The following is a 25041-nucleotide window of genomic DNA, read 5'->3' as shown; positions in this document are numbered from 1 at the left end:
ACTGTGATATTATTACACCCATGCGTAGACTGGGCGGGTCGCTAGTATGAAATATACAACAAACAACAACAACAGCCTGTAAATTCTCACTGCTGGGCTAAAGGCCTCCTCTCCCTTAGAGAAGAAGGTTTGGAACATATTCCACGAATTTCTATGAAATTTGTCACATGCAGGTTTCCTCACGATGTTTTTCTTCACCGCCGATTACGAGATAAATTATAAGGACAAATTAAGCACAAGAATCAGCGGTGCTTGTCTGGATTTGAACCCGCAATCATCGGTTAAGATGCACGCGTTCTAACCACTGGGCCATCTCTGCTCAGGTATGAAACATGTTAGGTATATATTTCTTTACCTAACGACAGCGACTACCGGTATTAGTTGACAACCTCCGTGGTTGAGTGGTGTCTACAACGGTTTTCATAGGTACGGCATTCCGAGGTCCCGGGTACGATTACCGGCCGAGTCAATTTAGAGTATCATTAGTTTTCTATGTTGTCTTGGGTCTGGGTGTTTGTTATACCGTCGTTACTTCTGATTTTCCGTAACACAAGTGCTTTAGCTACTTACGTTGGGATCAGAGTAATGTATGTGATATTGTCTCATATCTATTTATTAATTATTTATTTATTTAGTGGTCTTATCACCTCTTAACAACTAAAACGAAAATACCTAATCATTGAACTGTTAAATCGTAAAATCATGATGACGATATCCCACTGTCCGATAGTCACGACGTCATCTAATCTCAAGGAAATTCCACGAGCTAGCAACACAGTACATACACATATCAGATTCTTTATTAAAAAAAAAACCGGTGCGTTATGTGTTCCATTTTATTAAAGGGCCCTGTCTATGTATGCTTAGATCTTTAAAAATGCACAACGAATTTTGATGCGATTTTTTTACCTTCAATAGGAAGGTTTAACAACAGCCTGTAAATTTCCCACTGCTAGGCTAAGGCCTTCTCTTCTTTGAAGTGAAGGTTTGAAACATATACCACCACGCTGTTCCAATGCGGATTGGAATACACATGTGGCAGAATTTCTATTCAATTAGACACATGCAGGTTTCCTCACGATGTTTTCCTTCACCACCGAGCACGAGATGAATTATAAATACAAATTAAGCACATGAGTATTCAGCGGTGTTTGCTAAAGTTTGAACCCGCTATCATCGGTTAAGATGCACGCTTTCTAACCACTGGACCATCTTGGCTCCTTTCAGGAAGGTTTACATGTACAATACATGCACAATATAGTAGAGAAACACTGATAGTTTTAGTATCTAAAGTGATGTCGTAAGCGGTTTGTATTGTCTGATGGCTGAAAAACTGTTGAAATACGTCGTAAGACTTCCTGTAGTATATCTAGCATCAGCATTGCACTCATGCAAAACCGGGGCGAGCCTGGTCATATCATAACAACAACAACAGCCTATAGATTCCCACTGCTGGGCTCAAGGCCTCCGCTCCCTTTAAGGAGAAGGTTTTGGGACATATTCCACCACGCTGTTCCAATGCGGGTTGGTGGAATACACATGTGGCAGAATTTCTCTAAAATTTGTCACATGCAGGTTTCCTCACGATGTTTTCCTTCACCGCTAAGTGCGAGATGAATTATAAAGACAAATTAACCACATGAATCAGCGGTGCTTGAGTGGGTTTGAACCCGCAATCATCGGTTAGGATGCACGCGTTCTAACCACTGGGCCATCTCGACTCACTATATCATAATCTTCCTCAATTATTGGGCTATCTAACGTGAAAACATTATCAAATCGTTGATTCCAAGATTAGCGTATTCAAACAATCAAATTAGTCAGCTCTATTAATATAGATAAGAATTAAGAACGTACAAAGTTCAATTATTAAATAATTCAAGTTCCTTGTTAAAAGATCTATATAGATTATTTTCATAGCCGAGATAGGATACATTGTTGTACGTGGCAGAATTGCCTCGTTAGTAATTATTGAAAGAACAGATAAAGATAATCTATCACAATTAATATATTTTTTTATGGAATATGTTCGCGGACGAGCATATGGGTCACCTGATGGTAAGTGGTCACCATCACCCATAGACAATGACGCTGTAAGAAATATTAACTATTCTTTACATCGTCAATTTGCACCAACCTTGGGGACTAAGATGCTATGTCCCTTGTGCCTGTAGTTACACTGGCTCACTCACCGGAACACAACAAACCGGAACACAACAATACTGCGTACTGTTGTTTAGCAGTAGAATATCTGATGAGTGCCCTAGTTGCCCACAAAGCCCTACCATCAAGAAAATAAAATATAATAGTTCAATAATCTCGAAAACACAGTTTTAGTACGCACAAAAATAGCCTATCATTGAATATCCGTATCATGAGGGTGGATTATAAAAAGCCAGTACGCCATCTTAGGGACGCCGCCATATTGGATTTGTAATGATGTTTCTTATCTAGTCATTGTATACAGAGCGTGTGTAAAATTTCTTCCTAATCGAAGTCCGGGAAGTGGGTCAAATTAAGATTCCAAGATTTTCTTACATACATAGTTACAAGAAAAATAAAAGCGTGTTAAAAATAAGTACGTTCCAGAAGCATTAAATGTTCGAAATTTAAACTAGATTACAAATAGGAATTTCTTAGGACACTACTGGAGCGTTTTGAGTTCGAAATTTAAATAAAACGAGCAGAATGATCGTACTACTCTTCTGAAACGTAAAATACTCGAAATTTAAAAATTATTGTCTTAGCACTTTGCTGGAGCATTTGGTGTTCGAAATTTAAACTAGATGACAAGAAAGAATTTTCATAGGGCTTTGCTGGAGCGTTTTGTGTTCCAAATTTAAATTAGACGACGAACATGAAATATTTTCATAGTACTGTTCTAGAACGTTTTATGTTCGAAATTCAAACTAGATGACAAGAAAGGATTGTCGTAGGACTTTGTTGAAGCGTTTTGTGTTCGAAATTTAAACTAGAAGGCAAATATATTCATAAGAATTTAATGGAGCATTTTAGGTTCGAAATTTGAACTAGACGAAAGAGAATATTGCCATATATTATATACAGCATTATTATTAATTCTTCAGTTCAATATCTACGCTGCCCACATGACACCCTCCAGACTGAATTTAACGACGGTGGCAAATCAAAAAGAGGACCATACAATTAGAGAGCAAATATTATAGCTGCATTCTATGCCTTTCATAATCAATTGTTTTTCTATAATTATACTTCATAACTTTTAATGATATTTATAATTTCATTTATTTATTTTCGTATGCGCATGTGTTTATGTTTACCTAATAGTAAGGGGCCATCTGAATCAGTGCTGTGCATTAGCACAGCTTATACACTGTGTTCTTTAAATTTAATTATTTTCTCGTGTATAATCTATGTAATGTATCTGTGTAGCAAAATTAGCATCGGAAAATGAAATGGAATTAAAATAAAACCGAATACTGACGATTTACACGACCAATAGAAATAGCTCCCTATCGCGCCATTCGACGCTATTTGTCGCTATAGATTCACGAGTCAGAGAAAGCAAGTGCATGTAAATCGACGCGTCAAATTGACGAATATATTAGGTCATATGATATTACATGTTATTACGTTTGTGCAAAGATCATATTCGCATGAGAAATAAATATTGATAACTTGGGATAGCGCACTTAATTCGGATGTGATCGGTTTTACTAATTTTGCCGATGCGACATCTAAGTTGTGTCCTACTATAAATGGTTTAAATGGTTTATAACCCATGTGATCCAGGAGTTATAAGACATGAATCGTATCTGAAGGTTTTTTAGTCCTAGACCTTGGCAAGCATCATGGCATGCCTAATTTGTAATTACAATAGGCTATTTGACAATGTGAAAAATAATTTGTGAATTATTGTAATCAGTGTATATTATGACTTAAAAAATGGTTATTTACTAACGAAAGTTGAAAATAATACTTAATTTATTCAAAAATCCATAAATAAAAAGGCAAATTTTCAAACGTTTATCACTTGACACAAAACGCTCCTGATTGGCCGGGCTTATGATGAAGTCACTTTCTTGTAAACTTTTCTTATCTACTATATGTACCACAGATTAAAATACAGGAAAGTGACGTCACCGACCCCATTGCAGCGCCATACTGCCATATTGTCCAAGTAGCGTTTTTGCGCGCTGTTTAAATATGGAATTTTTAATATGATATTCTTTTTGCAAATATGTACTAGAATTAAAAAATACAACTTTTACTGGGTTCCTTAACTTCTACTAAATAATATAAAATGGATTTTAAAAACCAGTCGAATAGCCTATTCAGAAGAGAATTCATTTCCTAGGACCTAGTGTCTTGCCCAGCAGTGGGATGTGGGATATTATAAAGCCGTTACTATTATACTTTACTAGGTATACGTAATCAAAGCAAATAAACATACACGTGTTGATTGCGATCTATTCAAATAACAGCGAGATTACAAAAATCCATTTATTATCGTCAATTGATTTTAAACTCTATCTCATATAACTAAGGTTTATTTTCCAATGACAACGATGTATCTTATCTTTGACGTTGTACGTTTATTAATCTTGATGATTATTCATAAGTCATATGTCAACTATCGTACACGGGTCGCAGACTTGTGACCAGGAAAAGTCTTTTCCACTGGGTTACGGCGATTTGTCAATGCTTTATTGATATCTGTATCTATGGCAACGCTAGCAACACATATTTACAGTGGTCCACTGTATATGTGTGTGTGTGTGGTAATGCGACAAGCGTTTTGAAAATTGTCGAATTATAGAGTATAGTACGACACAAATTAGATGCGGCATCGGAAAATGCAATGGAATGAAAGTAAAACCGATTACTGCCGATTCACTCAACCAATAAAAATAGCTCCCTATCGCGCCATTCGACGCTATTCGTCGCTATAGATTCTCGCGTCAGAGAAAGCAGGTGCATGTAAATCGACGTGTCAATTTGGGATATCCCAATTTATCAATATATATTTCTTATGAGAATATGATCTTTACACAAACGTAATAAATTGTAATATCATATGACCTAATATTCGTCAATTTGAGACGTCGATTTACATGCAATTGTTTTCTCTTTATTATGCTTTGCTATGGATCCACCTAGTTTTGAGGTCAACATAGTAATCAATCATGTAATACTAAGCTTTACATTTAATATTGCTTCTAATTTTCCCTTAGGGGATGTGTTAACTTTTTTGTAATAAATTTTAACCATGATAACACTCGTGTGGCGCATCCCCAGGGCCTTTATTACCTCGTGTGTACCTCGGGTTTTATATATTATTATAATATGAAGTGTATTAATATAATTATTATTAATTATACTCCATATAAAATTAATCGTTCAATTATTAATTAGTAATTATCGCCCGCCGATTCAATAAAAAATAATTGTGACAATTATGTATTTCTGTTGCCGCTATACAGGGTAATTGGTTATTCGACGTATATCCGTTAGGAGGTGATAGGGGTGACTATTTGCAATAATTTTAACCCCCACATGTATGTAAATAAAATTTTAACATAAAGAAAAACCGACTTCAAACAAAACACTATTTTAAAACAAATGAATATGCACTAAAAAGTAATAAAAATAATTGCGTATTCAACATATTTTTTAGTCCTCCTAATTAAAATGAAATGAAAAATATTAGACTACTTAAAAGTCGATTTACGATTATATAATGTAGTTATAGTTATTGTTATATTTGGAGCCGATGTCAGCCACGGTGCCCTTGTCCCAACAATAAAAAGAAAAAAGCGATACGAGCCCCTTGATTGATCCAGTATATTATTGTATAAAAGGTAATTTGTAAAAGACATATTTGTTAAAGTATTATTATTATTGTTTTTTGATAAATATACTGTAGGGTTTTCTTGGCTGGCACCGACTCCAAATATAGCATATCATATGACATCACACCACATACACAAAATTTGATTAAAGATAGTAAAAAATTCTGCCCCATATCGCACCCTAACTGTGAGCTGTATAGGAGTTCCATCACTACATAGTATAAAACAAAGTCGCTTTCTCTGTCCCTATATCTTTAAATCTACGCAACGGATTTAGATGCGGTTTTTTTTTAATAGATAGTGTGATTCCAGGGGAAGGTTAGTATAAATAATACGTGAACAATATAGTAAAGAAACGCTGATAATTTTAGGAGTTTGCAATTTAATGTCGTAAATAAACAAATTCTATAGTATATTTAGTATCAATATTGCACCCGTGCGAAGCCAGGGTGGGTAGCTAGTTGATTATAATATTCGACTATGATAATTACATAAACATAACTACATTACGGAAGGTAACTCAAATCTCAATCCAAATAACCTATAAATAAAAGATTCGACCGAGTATCGCTAACGTGCTCCTCAGAATTGTTCCGTTCCCTTCCGTTCCGTTACTTTGTCATGGATCCTATGCTCAGAAACTTACCAAACTTTTACCAAACTACCCTTGAAGTATATATGTTATACTAAAAAAAGAATCATCAAAATTGGTTACCGTGATTTTCAGTTATTCACCTATTTGTCGCGCATATACATAATGCAAATTTAAGACTTATGTCGTTTTCATACGGATACCATCATCGGAAAAAAATAAAATTAAAATGGACCCCACGGGAAGCACTACCTTTCAAACGAAAAAAAAAAAATAATCAAAATCGTTCCACCCAGTGAAAAGTTATGAGGTAACAAACATAAAAAAAAAATACAGACGAATTGATAACCTCCTCCGTTTTTGAAGTCGGTTGAAAATAGTTACATATCTATTTTAAATATTTTTGTTTAACGTAATATCGAATTAGGACAACGTCCTATAATGACATGTATCCAGTTAGGCAATAAAAATAAATAAATAAATGGTGGTCAGGACCTTCAGTAATGAGGAAACGACTAGGGAGAAGAATAAAGTATTTATTCCTTACCTCAAATATAATCAAAACGTACAATCCAAAAAGCAGGATACAGGAATACAAGACACCCGTGCTGGCATCTAGCGGATTTATCTTGTAGTTGATTGTAAACGGCATGCTCTCATTGGCCGAGGTGCGCATGCGCAGCGCGTAAACGCTGTGATTCGTCCGATTAGTCTCTATACTCAAGATCGTCGAACGGGACTCCCCCTCCTTGAAGTCTAGGTTATTTTCCTGCAGCATTATCGTCCAGAGTTGTGACATCTGAAAGAAATGATCAAGAATTGAGGTTGACGATCTTAGCTCAGCTTTGGGTGTTGGGTTTGACTTGGAACTATTTATACAAGTGCGGCTTTGAATGCTTGTTATACCTATTTGAATAACAAATTCGAAAAAGATGCATAATTATAGATTAAGAGTCGAGATGGCCCAGTGGTTAGAATGCGTGCATCTTAACCGATGATTGCGGGTTCGAACCCAGGCAAGCACCGCTGATTTATGTGCTTAATTTGTCATTATAATTCATGTCGTGCTCAGCGAACAACAACAATAGCCTGTAAATTTTCCCAAGGCAGCTTTGAAAAGAGGGATTGGAACATATTCCACCACGCTGTTCTAATTCCGATTGTCTATTTCACATATATGGCCGAATTTCTATGAAGTTAGACACATGCGGATTTCCTCACGATGATTTCGTTCACCGAGCACGAGATGAATTATGAACACTTAAGCACATGAATATTCAGTGGTGCTTATGTGGGTTTGAAGCCGCTAACATCAGTTCAGATGCACGCGTTCTAACAACTGGACCATCTCGGCTCTGATCTCGTATTTACTTGGGGGTAGGCCTTTGTGTAAGCCCGCCTGTGTAGGTGCCACCCACTCATCAGATATTCTACCGCTGAACAACAGTATAGTTGTGTTCCGGTTTGAAGGGTGAGTGAGCCAGTGTAACTACAGGCACAAGGGACATAGCATCTTAGTTCCCAAGGTTGTTGGCGCATTGACGATGTAAGGAATAGTTAATATTTCTTACAGCGTCATTGTCTATGGGTGATGGTGACCAGTTACCATCAGGCTCATACACAGTTACACAGTGATAACTATTTACCTCTTTGCCAGTATTCCTCATGTTCGTCGACCAAGTCTCGAGCCAGACGTCCATCTTCCTGTAGTCCTCCCTTTCTGATGTGTTCATCCTACCCTCAGCTTGCTCAGTCAGGAATGGTCCGGATAACTTAACAAGGAGGGTCATTTGAGTGTCTGATACGTTGATTATGTAGTCTGAAACAAACCATTACACAGTATAAAACAAAGTCTCTTACCGCTGTCTGTTTTTATGTATGCTCAAATCAAATCAAATCAAATCAAAATAAACTTTATTCAAGTGGGCTTTTACAAGCACTTTTGAATCGTCATTTTACAAGTGAAGCTACCACCGGTTCGGAAAGTAGATTCTACCGAGAAGAACCGGCAAGAAACTAGTAGTTACTCTTTTTGAACATTTAAAAATACAAAGTCATGTTAGTTAAATACAATTATTTAAATTAATATATTCTGCGTGGAAGTCAACAGATATTAGCTCCACGCTTTTTTATCATCTATAAAATTTTGTATTGAATAATATGCTTTTAGATCTTTAAAATTACGCAACGGATTTTGATGCGGATTTTTTAAATAGATAGAGTGTTTCCAGGGGAAGGTTTTTGTGTATTATATAAACAGTATTTGAGGTTTGATATATAAGGCTATACTTTCCAATATGTTTGTAATATTAAAATAGCCCTTTTTTACTTAATGCGTTTGTATATACACGGTACATATACCAAAATAACATTTTATACAATTTTTGTCTGTTTGTTCCGGCTAATCTCTGGAACGGCTGGAGTGATTTTGACGGGACATCTACTGGCAGATAACTGATATAATACGGAGTAACTTAGGCTACCATATTTATTTTTTGTAAAATTTAAACACGTACAAGGTCGCGGGCACAGCTCGTGTTACCATATGAAATAAATAATCAAAACAATAATGAACTCTTTAACTGCAGGTTTCCTCACGATGTTTTCCTTCACCGCTGAGCACAAGATGAATTATAAAGACAAATTAAGCACATTAATCAGCGGTGCTTGCCTGGGTTTGAACCCGCTATCATCGGTTAAGATGCACGCGTTCTAACAACTGGGCCATCTCGACTCATTTCCTAGAAATTAGACAAATTTCATAGAAATTCTGCCACATGTGTATTCCACCAACCCGCATTGGAACAGCGTGGTGGAATATGTTCCAAACCTTCTCCTCAAAGGGAGAGGAGGCATTTAGCCCAGCAGTGGGAATTTACAGGCTGTTACTTACTATTACTTTAACTGAGTTAAAGAAACACGATTAGTTAAAAAACGCCTTCTATCCAAGGTAATTGTTAAAAGATTACGGATTAATTTAAACGTTGTGTAATATACTTGGTCAGGTAACACTTAAAAGGTCTTTGACCAAAGACCGAGTAATTCCTAGGCTAAGTCTATTGCTTCTAACGAATGATTACGTCTAATGGGTTTCATTAAACGACTTCATACCGATTTAAAGTGGTTTCAAATCAAATCAAATCAAAATAAACTCTATTCAAGTAGGCTTTTACAAGATTTTTTTTTTTATGTTGTTTGTTCTCGACGATGGAAGTCGACACCGAATTATCGTCGGATGCCCTAATTCGGCGAAAAAGGCCGTACGAGGGCCTCACTATTTTTAACTCCGATTCCGAGACGGAGACGGAGACGAGGATAGCTGCAAAAAGTAAGCCTGCTCTTCGCGGCAAAACCACCAAAGGTCGTGGAAGTGGTCTCGCTCGGGCTAAGGCCGAGCTGAAGGCCAAGGCCAGTGAGGCTAGAGAGGAGGCCTTCGAACGATCGCTTCGTAGTCGAGCGTTTCGAAAGGAACCTCCTCAGACTGTTTTGGACTCCGAAGAATCTTCTTTCTCGGATGTCCAAACCAAGGATCCCGCAAAAATGGGCGCGGAAGAACTTCGCGCACAGGCTGGTCGTAGCGCAGCCCTCATTTTGGAGGTGGCACAAAAGTCCTCCAACTTAAAGGGAGGGTTTGGCAAGAAGCTGAGGGAGTCGGCAGCTGCACTACAGGCAATCGTAGATGCTTTAGCGTCTCGGACGGAAGCCGAGGAGACTCGAAAGCTCCGTGCCGATAATGGACGCCTGCGCAAAGAGGTGGACAGCCTCAAGGCCGAGGTGAAGGCTCACCGCCGCGATTTTGCGGAGATACGGTCCAAGGTCGCTGTGGTAAATGAGGCGTCCACCAGCTCCACACAGGATGCTCGGATGGTGGACAGTATAAAAGCCTCAATTATCTCAACGATAGGAGTTATGCTCAACGCCCGATTTGCCGAATTGGAGGAACGTCTCCCTCCTGCAAAAATACAGCGCCCTCCATTAGCTGCGGATAAGAGGCGGGAATCAGCGCAGCAAATCGCTGTGTCCCAAGCGCAGGCAGTCCATTCGGCTCCACCGCTGAATTCCGCACCTCTACATAAGCGGGTGTCACCAGCTGCCCCGCCGGCACCTGTTGCTGGCTGTTCAAGCGCCGTGTCAGAGACAACTCCGCCTCAAGTGGTCCAAGGGATGTCCTGGTCCACCGTAGTTAAAAAAGGAAAAAAGGGGAAACAGCCTTCAGCTGGAACGATTGCCACGGAGGCGCACACGGTGCCCAAAGCACCCCAAGCGGTTAAGCCTAAGTTGACTGCTCCTCGTACAGCTGCAGTAGTGGTTACGCTGCAGCCGGAAGCGGAGCAGAAAGGCGTAACATATGCCCAGGTCTTGGAGCGAGCTGAGCAAGGCATAAAACTGCAGGAACTCGGGATCAACGGAGGTTTAAAAGTCCGACGTTCCGCGACGGGAGCCAGAGTGCTGGAGCTGCCGAGAGCACAGTCGGACCAGGCAGACAAACTAGCCGACAAGCTCCGCACAGTGTTAGATGGGGTGGCCAGCGTCGTTCACCCCGTAAGAAAGGTGGACATTAAGGTGACGGGGCTAGATGACTCCGTCACCAAAGATAAGATAATCGCCGCAGTCGCTCGCGAGGGAAATTGTCCCTCTGAAGTTGTTAGATGTGGAGAGATTTCACGTGGACCCGGTTACATGGGTATGGTCCGCGTGACATGTCCAGTAGCTGCGGCGAAGAAGCTGTCTGACGCCGGACGTCTCTTGGTTGGGTGGAGCTCGGCTAGGGTATACGTGCTGGAGCAGCGCCCTCTGCGCTGCTACAAGTGCATGGGTCTTGGCCATACGAGGATACTATGCCCATTCAGTGCGGATCGAGGGAGCCTATGCTTTCGGTGCGGCGTTAATGGCCACAAATCGGCTGAATGCACCGGGAAGCTGCGCTGCGCGGTGTGCGCAGACGCCGGCAAGCCCTCCGGGCACGTGATGGGGTCAAAAGAATGTAACCCCCCCATCACGAAAGGTAAGGTGGTCCTCACTACCCAGACCAACAACAACGTCGGACAGCGCCAGGCCGAGGAGGAAGCTGCAATGTCAACATGAGCGCAGACTTCAGCTTCCTTCAGACGAATCTCAACCACTGCGCCGGGGCTCAGGATCTACTGCTGCAGTCCATGGCGGAGTGGGGGATCGACCTGGCTGTGGCCTGCGAGCCCTATTACGTTCCTCCCTTAACTCACTGGGTAGGGGACGTGGAGGACACCGTGGCAGTCCTCACGAGGAGCGGAACGGGCCCTCCCCTCTCACTCATCGAGAGGGGCTCGGGCTACGCAGTGGTGGGGTGGGGGGAGTACGTCGTCGTAGGGACGTACTTCTCCCCTAACCGCAGCCTGGCTGAGTTCGAGACCTATCTCGGCTTAGTCAGAGCTGCCGTGGCCAGGCAGTCGCCGAAACCGATATTGGTTCTCGGCGACTTAAACGCGAAGTCGCGTGCCTGGGGCAACCCCGCCACGAATCCGCGAGGGAGGGCCGTTCAAGTGTGGGCCCTACTCTCCGACCTGTCCCTTCTCAACAGGGGGCAGGTTCATACCTGCGTGCGCCAGCAGGGGGGTTCCGTGGTGGACGTTTCGTTCGCCTCCCCTGTCGTAGCACGCAGAGTGGTCGACTGGAGAGTGGAGGAGGAGGTGGAGACTCTATCGGATCACCGTTATATCCGATTCGAGATCTCTACCTCGCGGAGGCCGGCGGAACCACAGAGGGTGTCGACCACGCTGCCGAGGTGGTCACTCGGTCAAGTCGACCGAGATATGGTCAAGGAGGCCGCCATTGTGCAGCGGTGGGGTTCCGCAGGGAGGAGGGAGGGTGACAGCTCAGAGGAGCTGGCGGGCCGCATGCGCAGTTCGCTCAAGAAAATCTGCGATGCGGCCATGCCTCGGACCCGGCGCAGGTTACCGCGCCGGCATGTCTATTGGTGGTCGCCTGAAATCGCTGTCCTTAGGGCGACTTGCTGCCAGGCGCGTAGGGCCTACGTCCGTTGTCGAAGGCGCAATGGCCTCGACACGGTTCTGGAGGGTCAGATGCTGGACTCATATCGCCAGCTGAAAAAAGATCTGCAGCTGGCGATAAGGAAGGCTAAGGAGAAGGCCAGGGAGGAGCTTCTGGAGGGTCTCAACCGAGACCCGTGGGGGCGCCCGTACCGCGGTGTGCGTGGGAAGTTCCGCACCCAAGGTGCCCCCGTCACCGAGACGCTGCCGCCGGAACTCCTCCTGCGCCTGGTTGGAGAACTCTTCCCCCATCCAGGCGAGCATGTCCCTCCGCAGATGGCCTCTCGCTCCGTGATGGAAACAGCAGTGGCTCCACCACTGATCACGGAGCGGGAGATGGAGATGGCCCTCGGCCGCTTGAGGGCCAAGAAGACAGCGCCTGGTCCGGACGTGGTTCCAGGGCCTATTCTGTGCGTTGCCCTGGAATACCTAGACGCAAGGCTTCGGGAGCTGTTCGACGAATGTCTGCGCAGCGGGCAGTTTCCGAAGCCTTGGAAGGAAGGAAAATTGGTGCTGTTGCCGAAGGAAGGTCGGCCGATGGACTCTTCTTCGGCATACAGGCCAATTGTGCTGCTGAACGAGACGGGAAAACTCTTCGAGAAGATCCTCGCAGCCCGTCTCGTTCAACACCTCGAGGAAGTCGGTCCGGGTCTTTCAGAGGCTCAGTACGGATTCAGGGCAGGCCGGTCGACGGTCGATGCCCTGGACGCCCTGAAGACTCGGACGACGGAGGCGGTGGCCCGGGGACAAGTCGTCCTGGCAGTGTCGCTCGATGTGGCGAACGCCTTCAACAGTCTTCCCTTTGAGACAATACGGGAGGCACTCCGATATCATGGGGTGCCATCCTATCTCAGGAGACTGCTGGAGGCGTACCTCCAAGACAGGGAAATCCTCTGGGCGGGGGTCGATGGGAGGCTCGTCCGGTATCGGGTGGGTTGTGGCGTTCCACAGGGGTCGATTCTCGGCCCAATTCTGTGGAACGTCGGTTTCGACTGGCTCCTGCGGGCTCCCGTCCTTCCCGGGATGGGGGTGTTGTGTTACGCTGACGACACCCTCGTCACGGCGATTGGGCGGGACTTCCAGGAGGCGGCTCGCCTCGCCGAAGTCGGAACGGCTCTCACCGTGGACCGCATGGGAATGCTGGGCTTGAGGGTCTCCATATCCAAAACGGAGGCCCTCCTCTTCCACGGTCCACGGAAAGGACCCCCACGAGGGGCGAGAATCACCGTCCAGGGGACGGCGATCAAGGTGCAGGCCCAGATGAGGTATCTGGGCCTGATTCTGGACGGACGATGGAGTTTCGGGCAGCATTTTGTCCATCTCGGCCCGAGGCTCATCAACGCCGCTGCCGCTCTCGGTCGCCTCCTTCCGAATGTGGGGGGGCCGGGATCCCTATGTCGGCGTCTATACTCCGGCGTAGTGAGGTCGATGGCGCTGTACGGTGCCCCGATCTGGATAGACGCCCTCACCGCTAAAAATCGGGCCCTACTGCGAAAGCCGCAGAGGGTCATAGCGGTGAGAGGCATCAGAGGGTACCGTACGGTTTCGTGGACTGCGGCGACACTTCTCGCGGGCGATCCGCCCTGGGAGCTCCAGGCGGAGGTGCTCGCGGAAGTGTACCGGTTCCGGGTCGAGGTGAGGGACCGCGGCGACCGTCCAGGGTCAACGGAGATCGGGCGGATCAGGACTCTAGCCCAGCAAGCCCTGATCGTCCGATGGCAGGAGGATCTGGGGTCACCCACAGCAGGCCTGGCGACAGTGGAGGCGATCCGTCCCCACTTGAGTCGCTGGGTTGAAAGGAAGCACGGCACACTGTCGTACAGAATGACGCAGGTACTTACCGGGCACGGATGCTTCGGTAAGTACCTGCACGCGATAGCGCGGCGGGAGGAAACACCCTCCTGCCACGAGTGTGGTGCGCCAGTGGACACGGCGTACCACACCCTGTACGAGTGTGCTGCATGGGGACCCCAGAGGCACATCCTTGCGGCGACTATGGGTGGAGACCTCTCGCTACCGGGCGTTATCAACGCCATGCTCAGTAGCGAGATGTGCTGGTCAGAGATGCGCTCCTTCTGCGAAAGTGTCATGGTGCAGAAGGAAGCCGCGGAGCGGGAGCGGGAAAATAATGCCGCCGCCGACTCGCTCCGCAGAAGACGACCGGGGAGGAGGAAAAGGCGCTACGCGCACCTTCTCCCCCCGCCTCAATAGGCGCCGCAGGGACCAGGGGGGGTCCCAGTACCCCGGGAATTCCCCGTAGGAGTTGGAGGCCCGCATAGGCGGGCCGACCGTCAGGGCGTCACGGTAGCATGCGTAAGCGATCCCGTGGCGTCCGCCGAAAGACGGAGAGGGAACCGCTGGTTTTTTAGTGGGTAAACCCGGCGTACTTGGGCGCACGAGGCGTCCAGGGCTCCGGGGAGTCCCACACACCCCCCCACTTTCCATCACGTGGGGGAAGCGCGTAAAGCGTTTTTACAGCGAGAAAAAAAAAAAAAAAAAAAAAAAAAAAAGGCTTTTACAAGCACTTTTAAATCGTCATTCAACAATTAAGTGAAGCTACCACCGGAAAGTAGATTCTACCGAGAAGAACCGGCAAGAAACTCAGTAGTTACTCTTTTTTTTATTTAAATTTAATTAGGAAAATGAATACAAATATATAAAATACAATGACCTCCGCGGTCGAGTAGTGTGTACACCGATTTTCATGATACGCTACTTCCAGGTCACGGATTCGATTCCCGGCCGAGTTTTCTATGTTGTCGTGGGTCTTGGTGTTTGTTGTACCGTCGTTACTTCTGATTCTCCATAACACAAGTGCTTCAGCTACTTACATTGGGATCAGAGTAATGTATGCGATGTTGTCTCATATTTATTATTATTATATATACATAACTTGTAAATATATGTAATATACATATACGTCCTAATTAAACTTTTTGATGCTTCGATATACACAGGGTTATTCGTTATTCGACGTATTCCCGGAGGTGATAGGGGTGACTATTTGCAATAATTTTAAACCCTACATGCAAAAGTGAACCATTTTCGATTTATCACGTTTTTTTGCTTTTTCAAAAAGTCAAAAATGCAACTTCAAATATTTATTTAAAAACTATTAAACAACAACTATTAAACACTGGATATTTGTCAGTATTGAAACAATAACTATCGGTCCAAATTTAAAAATACGTGACCAAATACGAAAACCTTTCAAGGCTTTTTTGATTTATTTTCCTCAAAAATATCTCATAAAAAGACAAAAAAATCTCAGTTACAAGTTTTGTGTATATTGTATTAATATTTTTTTAATTTGGTAACACAAAAAGAACGTCTTATTGCTTATACATATATACCTTGCTGTTTACATAACTACTTTAAATTCCTTCAAATAACTCTAGATACACCATTGCTTTGTATGCCTAATAAACATATCAGAAATGGCGTCGAAAAGAAGTAGCCACTATGTTCACACAGACTAGCAAAGTAATATTATGTTCAAAGGTAGCTGTCATTCACACTAACATAATAAAATTGGCTTGATCTTTTAGTAGTATAGTAACTGCCTGTATTTCCCACTGCTGGGCAAATCTCTCCCTTTGACGATAAGATTATTTTAAACTTGTATTAAGTAAGTTAAGTGCGTAAGATTTTTTACATTGGATATTGTTTTTAATTAATTTTGTGAGAATTTTAAAGAGTATAAATTCGTTCATGTTCGAATACGGTTTCCCACCACCTTTCTGGTCATTTTATTTCGGCTGCTTTGAAATAAATTCCTAGTTTTTATATATTTTTGGAAAGCTAAGAAAAAAAAAATTGAAATAATATCGTTTTTCGTCTCCAATTTTTAAATTTGGGCTGATAATGATTGTTTGAATATTGACAAATATCCACTGTTTATTCGTTTTTATAAATCAGAAGAAAATAATAGATTTTTATTGATATTTTTGTCTCAATAAATTTTTGAAGTTGCATTTTTGACAAATTTTGAAAAAAATTAAAAATGTGATATCTCAAAAATTGTTCACTTTTGGATTATGCATATGGGGGTTAAAATTATTGCAAATAGTCACCCCTATCACCTCCTAACGGATATACGTCGAGTAACCAGTAACCATGTATATAGTGGCGCTTGCCGGGGTTTGAACCCGAAATCATCGGTTTAGACGCACGCGTTTTAACCACTGGGCCATCTCAGCTCGCTTACTTAGAAGCGTGACAATTATTGATACAATGTTTGTTATCACGCTGAATGACACGTGTATGAGAATTATTCAAATTCGAAAACATCAAGGCAAACGACTTATTGGTAGTACCTTTATAAAGTGTGACTTTTAGAACCCTTTATATGGCTTCCGATGACGAAAATCATACAACGATCTAATTTTAGCAAAGAAAAATATCAACAAAGCCTATTTTGACAAGGTCTTGAAATGACCTTGAAACCGCTAATATAGTACGACACAACTTAGACGTAGCATAGCAATTAAGTACGCTCTCCCAAATTTTCAATATTTATGGCGACCTCAGTGATCGAGTGGTGTTTACGCCGGTTATTATGGGTACGCCACTCCGAGGTCCCGGGTTCGATTCCCGTCCGAGTCGATGTAGATTATCATTAGTTTTCTATGTGTCTTGGGTCTGGGTGTTTGTGGTACCGTCGTTACTTCTGATTTTCCATAACACAAGTGGTTTAACAACTTAAATTGGGATCAGAGTAATGTATGTGATGTTGTCTCATATTTATTATTTATTTATATTTATTTCTTTTGTGAATATGAATCTTTACACAAACGTTATAACTTGTAATATCGTACGATCTAATATATTCATCAATTCGACGCGTCAGCCGTCGATTTACACGCACTCGCTGTCTCGTGTTGAACTGACGCGTGAATCTATAGCGACGAATAGCGTCGAATGGCGCGATAGGGGGCTGTTTCTATTAGTTGTGAATCAGCAGTAATCGGTTTTATTGAATTTGCCGATGCTATATCTCAGTTGTGTCGTACTATATCATCCGCGAGGTATATCATCCTTTTAATGTTTCCTGAAAACCATGAACTTTTCTTGAGAAGGGTTTGAAGAATACGCCGCTCGAATGAGGGTTCGTTGATAAACGAGCGTCAGAATTTCATACAACTCATGCAGGTTTCCTCTAAAAAAGCAGCCTGGTGGATAGTGAAAATCTTTTAAAACCAATCTAACCAAACCACACCGGGGCAGCGTGGTAAATTCTAAAACTCTAAATCCTCTCCAAAAATTGGGCTCCTTTTGCATTTTATGGAGAAGATTGGCATTATATTGGGCATAAATATGTTTAAATGTATTTTAGTTTAATATATAACGTATAGCTATGACTTACTTTTGATTTCCCCTGGGTTGACCGAAGAGTTCCTGGTGATTTCCTCCTTCTCGTTGTACAGCATGAAGATCAGCGTGAAGAAAACCCAGCCGGAGAGCAGCAGCGTCATTTTCACGTAATGTCCTGCCTTTGCTAACTTTAGCATGAAAAAAAATGAAACCTTAGTCATAATATATACTATATTTACTTAGTGGTAGGGCTTTGTGCAAGCTCGCCTGTGTAGGTACCACCCACTCATCAGATATTCTAACGTCAAACTACAATATTGGATATAGTTCTGGTTTGAAGGATGAGTGAGCCAGTGTAACTACAGGCACAAAGAACATAACATCTTAGTTCCCAAGGTTGGTGGCACATTGACGATGTAAGGAATAGTTAATATTTCTTACAGCGTTATTGTCTATGGGTGATGATGACCACTTACCATCAGGTGGCTCATATGCTCGTCCGCCAATCTATACCATATAAAAAAAATGTTAGTATAGTAGTAGCCATAGTATAGTAGTCGCCCTACTACGGCTTCGCTTGCGTTTTAGGCTGGTGATTGTCATGTGTCAGGCAAGAAAGTAGCCTATGTCCTTCCTTGGAGTATAAGTTTTCTTAATACCAAATATCATCAAATTCGGTTCAGCGGTTTGGTCGTGAAAGAGCGACAGACAGACAGAGTTACTTTCACATTTATAATATAAAAAAAAAATAAGATCTTTATTGGTATAAGTTGGCGGATGATTAAGTGGCTCACGTGGTCACAACGCCCATAGACAATGGCGCTGTAAGAAATTAACCATTCCTTACATCGCCAATTCGCCACCAACCTCGTCGTCGGTCGTGAAAGAGCGACAGACAAACAGTAACTTACACATTTATAATATTAGTATAGATTAATTTCGTAATATCTTGAATCAAACATATCGAAATCAAATCTATTAAAGAACAATTACCTTCGGATATCTTGATGTAGAGTGATTTTCGATGCTGCAACAAAAGAAATACATACACAATAAATAATAAATAAAAACAAAAAGCCTTTACTTCTTACAAAAAAAAACAAAACGCTATTTCAAAACAAACTTATATGCACTAGCTTTCAAACTAAAAAAGATTTTTCAAAATCAGTTCACCCAGTCAAAAGTTATGAAATAAAAAAACAAAAAAAAAAGCAAAAAAAACATCAGATGATTTGATAACCTCCTCCTTTTTGAAGTCGGTTGAAAACTGTATTGAATTTTCGAAGAAAAAGTATATAAGTAGTTAAGTGCAATTGTATTATAAAAAGCTGAGATGACCCAGGAGTGAGAAGGCTTGCATCTTAACCGATGATTGCGGGTTCAAACCCAGCCAAGCACCACTGAATATTCATGTGCTTAATTTGTCATTATAATTCGTCGCTCGGCGGTGAAGGAAAATATGCATGTGCTTACTTCGAAATTCTACCACATGTACATTCCACCAACCAACACTGGAACAGCGTGGTGGAATATGTTTATTCATGGCAGTGGGTAATTGGCAGGCTGTTACTGTGTGTTATAAATAAAGATATATTAATTTTAAGCTCTAAGTAGCGCTCATTCTAGCTGCGTTATTTGCAAATCGCATGAAATACGAAAATGTAAGATTTGTTTATATTTATTCCCTTAGATTATTATGGGGTATTATATATAGAGATATATAGAGTCGAGATGGCCCAGTGGTTAGAACGTGTTCATCTTAACCGATGATTGCGGGTTCAAACCCAGGCAAGCACCGCTGATTCATGTGCTTAATTTGTCTTTATGATTTATCTCGTGCTCAGCGGTGAAGGAAAACATCGTGAGGAAACCTGCATGTGACAAATTTCATAGAAATTCTGCCACATGTGTATTCCACCAACCCGCATTGGAACAGCGTGGTGGAATATGTTCCAAACCTTCTCCTCATAGAGAGGAGGCCTTTAGCCCAGCAGTGGGAATTTACAGGCTGTTGTTGTATTATAATGGGGCTGTGTTTACCTTGCATCCTGCTTCCCCGGACTGTGTATCTCAACTCCATCTAACTTCCCATCAGCGCTCGGCGATTCGTCGATCCTGTTGTTGTTCAAATGCGGTGCCGATTTCACGAGAGGCAGCCTCTTCGTTTCCGGCGTCGAGCCATTCTTCAGCTTCAGTGGAATATTTTCTTGTTGATTCGCTGAAAATAAGTTTTAATAATGTACTACCGATGTATGCTGACACTAAATATACTACAGATTTTTTTTATTTGCATCTAAATATGTTGCGTTATTTTAAAGATCTGGGAATACAGAGTTTTATATTATATAATAATAATAATAAATAAATATGTAGTTTGTGTCTTAACAACAATATTGAATACGTGAACTACAAAATAAAAGACGAGTTTATTTGGTGGTAGGTCTTTGTGTAAGTTTGTTTGGGTAGGTACCACTCACTCAGCAGATATGACACCCAAACTTGCAATACTTTGTATTGTTGTGTTCCGGCTTAAAGTGAGTGAGCCAATGTGAGTGAGTGAGAACAAGTGATATAAGGAATATTTAATAATTCTTAAAACGTCAATGTCTATGGTCCATGTTGACCAATTACCATCAGGTAATCTATCTGCCCTTACGTCAAGTGATAAAATTAGGTTGGGGAAATAGTCTTTTCGCATATAGTATGTATGAACTTGTAATAAAATCTCTTTGACTATACCATTTGTATCTAGCTGGTTTTGGTATCATTAAAAAGTTTTAATTTTAAAGAAGGCACTTTCAAATTCAATTTAGGAATTTGTGTGATTTTCATTTGTTTTTGTTGTTGTGAAAATGAGTGAATCTAAAGAAGAAATTCAATACATTTTAAAATTATACTATAAAAAAGGTAAAAATGCAACTCAAGCCGCGAAAAAAATTTGTGATGTTTATGGACCTAATGCAGTATCTGTGAGAGTAGCGCAAGTTTGGTTTAAGCGTTTTCAAGCCGGAAATTTTGATATCAAAGATGCATCTCGCTCTGGTCGCCCTGTTACGGACAAAATTGATGCCATTTTTGAAAAAGTGGAGCAAGATCGGCATATTAGTAGTTAAGATGTAGCTGAAGAACTGGCAATTGACCACAGAACGGTTTTGACTCATTTGAATAAAGCTGGGTACACAAAAAAGCTCGATATATGGGTGCCTCATGAACTCACTGAAAGAAACCTAATGAACCGTGTACTCATTTGTGATTCTTTATTACGACGTAATGAAACCGAACCATTTTTGAAGAAGCTGATAACTGGTGATGAAAAGTGGATCACATACGACAAGAACGTGCGAAAAAGATCGTGGTCAAAGGCCGGTCAAGCTTCACAGACTGTGGCAAAACCCGGATTAACTCGCAACAAGGTAATGCTGTGTGTATGGTGGGATTGGAAGAGCATCATTCATTATGAGCTGTTACCGCCCGGCAGGACCATCGATTCAGAACTGTATTGCGAACAATTGATGAGATTGAAGCAAGAAATTGAGAGAAAGCGGCCAGAATTGATCAACAGAAGGGGTGTGGTTTTTCACCATGACAACGCTAGACCTCACACATCTGTAGCCACTCAACAAAAATTACGAGAGTTTGGCTGGGAGGTATTAATGCATCCGCCGTATAGTCCTGACCTTGCACCTTCAGATTTTCATCTGTTTCGGTCTCTGCAGAATTCATTAGGCAGTGTCAGGTTAACATCACGAGAGGACTGCCAAAACCACTTGTCGCAGTTTTTCGATCAGAAGCCCCAAAATTTTTACAGCAATGGGATCATGTCACTACCAACAAGATGGCAAAAAGTTATGGAACAAAATGGCACCTACATACTTTAGTCAAATGTAAATAAACTATAAAAAAAACTTTTTGAATTTTCATATAAAATACGAAGAAATTTTTTCCCCAACCTATTATTAAAAAATCAAAACTATTCGTCGCTATAGATTCTGGCGTCAGTTTAATCTGAGAAAGTAAGTGCGTTTAAATCAACGTGTTAAATCGACGAATAAATTAGGTTATATTATGATATTACAAGTTATTACGTTTGTGTAAAGATAAGAATGAATATATATATACTACATATACTACAGATTGATATATATATATCTCTTATATAAGATTTCTGATATAAGAAATAAATATTGATAATTTGGGAGAGCGTACTTAATTCGGATGTGATCGGTTTTATTAATTTTGTCGATGCTACATCTAAGTTGTGTCGTACAGCGTACTATAAGTGTACTAGTGAGCCGTATTTCGATGAATCTGTAACCTTTCTCGATTACAGGACTATCTAACGCAAAAAAATCACTATCGCTATGAATATCATTGACGATGTAAAGAATTACACGTCAATTCTACCAATTTTATTTGGAACTACTCCTGAGTTACCTGCGGCATCATATATTTTTTCCATTCCTACGGCACGGGGCGCTTAAGACCTCGTATGAAAACTGTCATAATATCGGTACGGGATCTATTAGACCGCAAAATTTAAGAAAGTAAATTTTAATGTGATGTTATCGAATTTTATGTGGTAGGTGGCCAAAGAGATCTCGTATTAAAGTAGGTACAACATAGCATTCTCTTTTCAATAGATATCATATCAATTTATCACTTCTCTACAAATCAAATTTTTTTTTTTTTTTTTTTTTTTTTTTTTTTTTTTTTTTTTTTCGGGTAGGTGACAAAAAAAAGACAACACGCTTTTATATGAGCTCTTGTTAATTTTAATTATCTAAATTACAAAATAATAATTATACAAATTAATATGTGCTAAATGTGTTTCCTACCTGCCAGCTAATCTCCATAACACCAATATAATCAACAAAAAAACAAAAACATTAAACAAGTTGAGTGAAAAGTAATAACTTCACTATGGAATCCATTAAGCACTCAATTGAGGACCTGACTGAGCACTTCAACACACGGATGGCTGAGTTTCAAAAATCTCTTCAGGGTTCCATCCCAGCCACTAGTCCAAACTCCAACATTGCGGCTCAATTTAACACCTTCAGAATCTTTGTTTTATCTGCATTAGAAGGCCTTCAGATGCAAGTGGAAATATTAACGAAGCAGTACAATCAGCTGGAAATGCGAAGTAGAAGGAAGATGCTTCTGTTCCACGGAGTTCCTGAAGACAAAAAAGAAAATTTGCCAGTCATAGTGTCAGGTGTTATATCAGGCCATCTTAAGGTACCAGAATTTACCATTGAGAAGCTCAGTCGATGTCAGCGATTAGGTCATTCCTCTAGGGATAAGCCTCGACCTATCCTTGTAAAATTTCGTGATGTAGTGCTTCGAAACAAGATCTGGTATTCAAAAACGTCCCTTAAAAGCACAGGCGTGACTCTGTCGGAGTTCCTTACCAAGAAAAGGCATGACCTGTTTATGTCTGCAAGACAGAAGTTCGGAATTTCAAAATGCTGGACGAAGGATGGAGTTGTTATCGTTACGGGGTCTGACGGTAAGCGTCACCGTATCGTCACAACAGCAGAGCTTAACTCAATCAATTGCAAGCCGAATTACATGCCCTCGGCAACTAATCTTGCTGCTGCTGCTGGTACCAGTACTGTCGGTGTCGACTCAATTTCAAAATCGTCCAACTCCACTCAGGTTATGCGAAGTAAGAGAACCGTTAAAAAGTAAGTTTTCGTTTTATTAGTAGCAGTTTGTCGTCGCTCCATTAAATTGTTCTGTTATTAATTTATGTCATCTATTTTTGTTTAGTTACTATAATTATATTTCGGATAAAATTAGTGTTAATTTGCTAACATGTCGGTATAATTATATTCAGTTCAGTTATAATTATATTATGTTGTTGACTGAAGGTATAATGTCAATTGTCAACAATCTGACGTTTGATCTGCGTTTAGTAACTGTATTGATAAAACTAACTACTGCCTATGTAGTTAGCATTTTTATTTTATGAGGTAGTTTTTTGTTTTTAGTTTAATTCAATTTCTTTTTTTTTTTATGTTTTTCTCTCTACTTACTAGTTTATTTTTTATATTTAATGTTATTAGAATTTAAATCGTATTTTTATTTTGTTTATTGGTTACTTAGTGTGGTGCTTTACTAAACACTGATTTATAACTTGTTTTTATTTCTGTTTTAATGTTGTATCCGGTTCTTATGTTTTACTATATTTGTGATAAAAAATATCCTTGTAATTGCTTACTCACAAACGGCTGGCGGGATGGAGGAGTAGCTTATTAGAACTCAATATTCTAGTATTTTGATTTATTTTGGTATTATTATACTATTTAATTATTTTTACTTACATATATATAATATTAACTTGTATTTACATTAATAGTATGATTTCAAGCGTTCACAGCGTAAGTGACTCGAATGATAATAGTATCTATCTTAGTGACTCAGTATTATCTACTGATGATAGTTTTCACAGTGCTTCTCTTCCTCTTAATTCTCTTTTAGACTCAACTTTCTCCGGTGTTTCTAGAAACTTTAATGTAGTGCATATAAATGCGCAGAGTATTCCATCTCATTACCCTGATTTCCTGTCCTCCTTCGACAGTAAAAATATTCATGCCATTCTTGTATCCGAATCTTTTTTGAAACCAAGTTTACCCTCGACGTCTTACTGTTTGCCTGGCTACCATCTGATCCGGAACGACCGAACGGGTAAAGGTGGTGGTGGTGTGGCAATATACCTCCGCAGTCATATCCCCTTTACAATTTTAAGTAAATCTCCTTCACAATACTCTGAGTCATCGGAACACATCTTTATTGAGGTCTTATTCGGTCATCTCAAACTACTACTGGGCGTATTTTATAGTCCGTCACTCAATATTAATTATTTTAATAATTTTGAAATGTTATTAGATCAATTTAGAACTTCTGTCGATCACACCATAATTATGGGTGATTTTAACACCTGCTTGATTAAAGACGACCAACGTGCCCGACGACTTAAGAATATAATCGATAGCTGTAACCTTAATGTACTTCCAACGAATGCGACTCATTTTTTTCCGAATTGTTCTCCTTCACTATTGGACTTAATGTTTGTTTCCTCTCTCAGTCATGTTGACGTCCATGGTCAGTTTCCCGCAGAGGCCTTTTCCTACCACGACTTAGTTTATTTATCCTATAGAATTCGGCCTCCGCGAGCGAAGCCAACTATAGTGATGCGGCGTAATTTTCAAAAGCTTAATAACACCAATTTCATGAGCGATTTAAACAATATCGACTGGAATGCTATTTATAATGC

At 41.0% G+C, this 25041-nt stretch overlaps 2 protein-coding genes across 2 annotated transcripts in view; one reads left to right on the top strand and one right to left on the bottom strand.

Moving 5' to 3' along the window:
* The window catches only part of LOC124541819 (P protein-like), an 81270-nt gene that overhangs the window by 16397 nt on the left and 39832 nt on the right, over nucleotides 1-25041 (bottom strand). The window contains exons 3-7 of the mRNA XM_047119725.1: nucleotides 19803-19980; nucleotides 18756-18789; nucleotides 17815-17950; nucleotides 8070-8242; nucleotides 6971-7222 (exon numbers count right to left, since the gene is read on the bottom strand). Coding sequence (XP_046975681.1) covers nucleotides 6971-7222; nucleotides 8070-8242; nucleotides 17815-17950; nucleotides 18756-18789; nucleotides 19803-19980 — 773 coding nt within the window. The remainder of the gene's footprint in view (nucleotides 1-6970; nucleotides 7223-8069; nucleotides 8243-17814; nucleotides 17951-18755; nucleotides 18790-19802; nucleotides 19981-25041) is intronic.
* On the top strand, nucleotides 22492-23498 carry LOC124541818. Its single transcript, XM_047119724.1, has one exon. The coding sequence runs from the start codon at nucleotides 22683-22685 to the stop codon at nucleotides 23451-23453; it is 771 nt and encodes a 256-aa protein (XP_046975680.1). The 5' UTR covers nucleotides 22492-22682; the 3' UTR covers nucleotides 23454-23498.

The sequence above is a fragment of the Vanessa cardui genome, chromosome 29 (assembly GCF_905220365.1).
Source record: "Vanessa cardui chromosome 29, ilVanCard2.1, whole genome shotgun sequence".
NCBI lineage: Eukaryota > Metazoa > Arthropoda > Insecta > Lepidoptera > Nymphalidae > Vanessa > Vanessa cardui.
This window is presented reverse-complemented; position numbering and strand designations above follow the sequence as displayed.

Coding starts and splice junctions, on each gene's coding strand:
- LOC124541818 (XM_047119724.1), top strand. CDS start 22,683: ATGGAATCCATTAAGCACTCAATTGAGGACCTGACTGAGCACTTCAAC.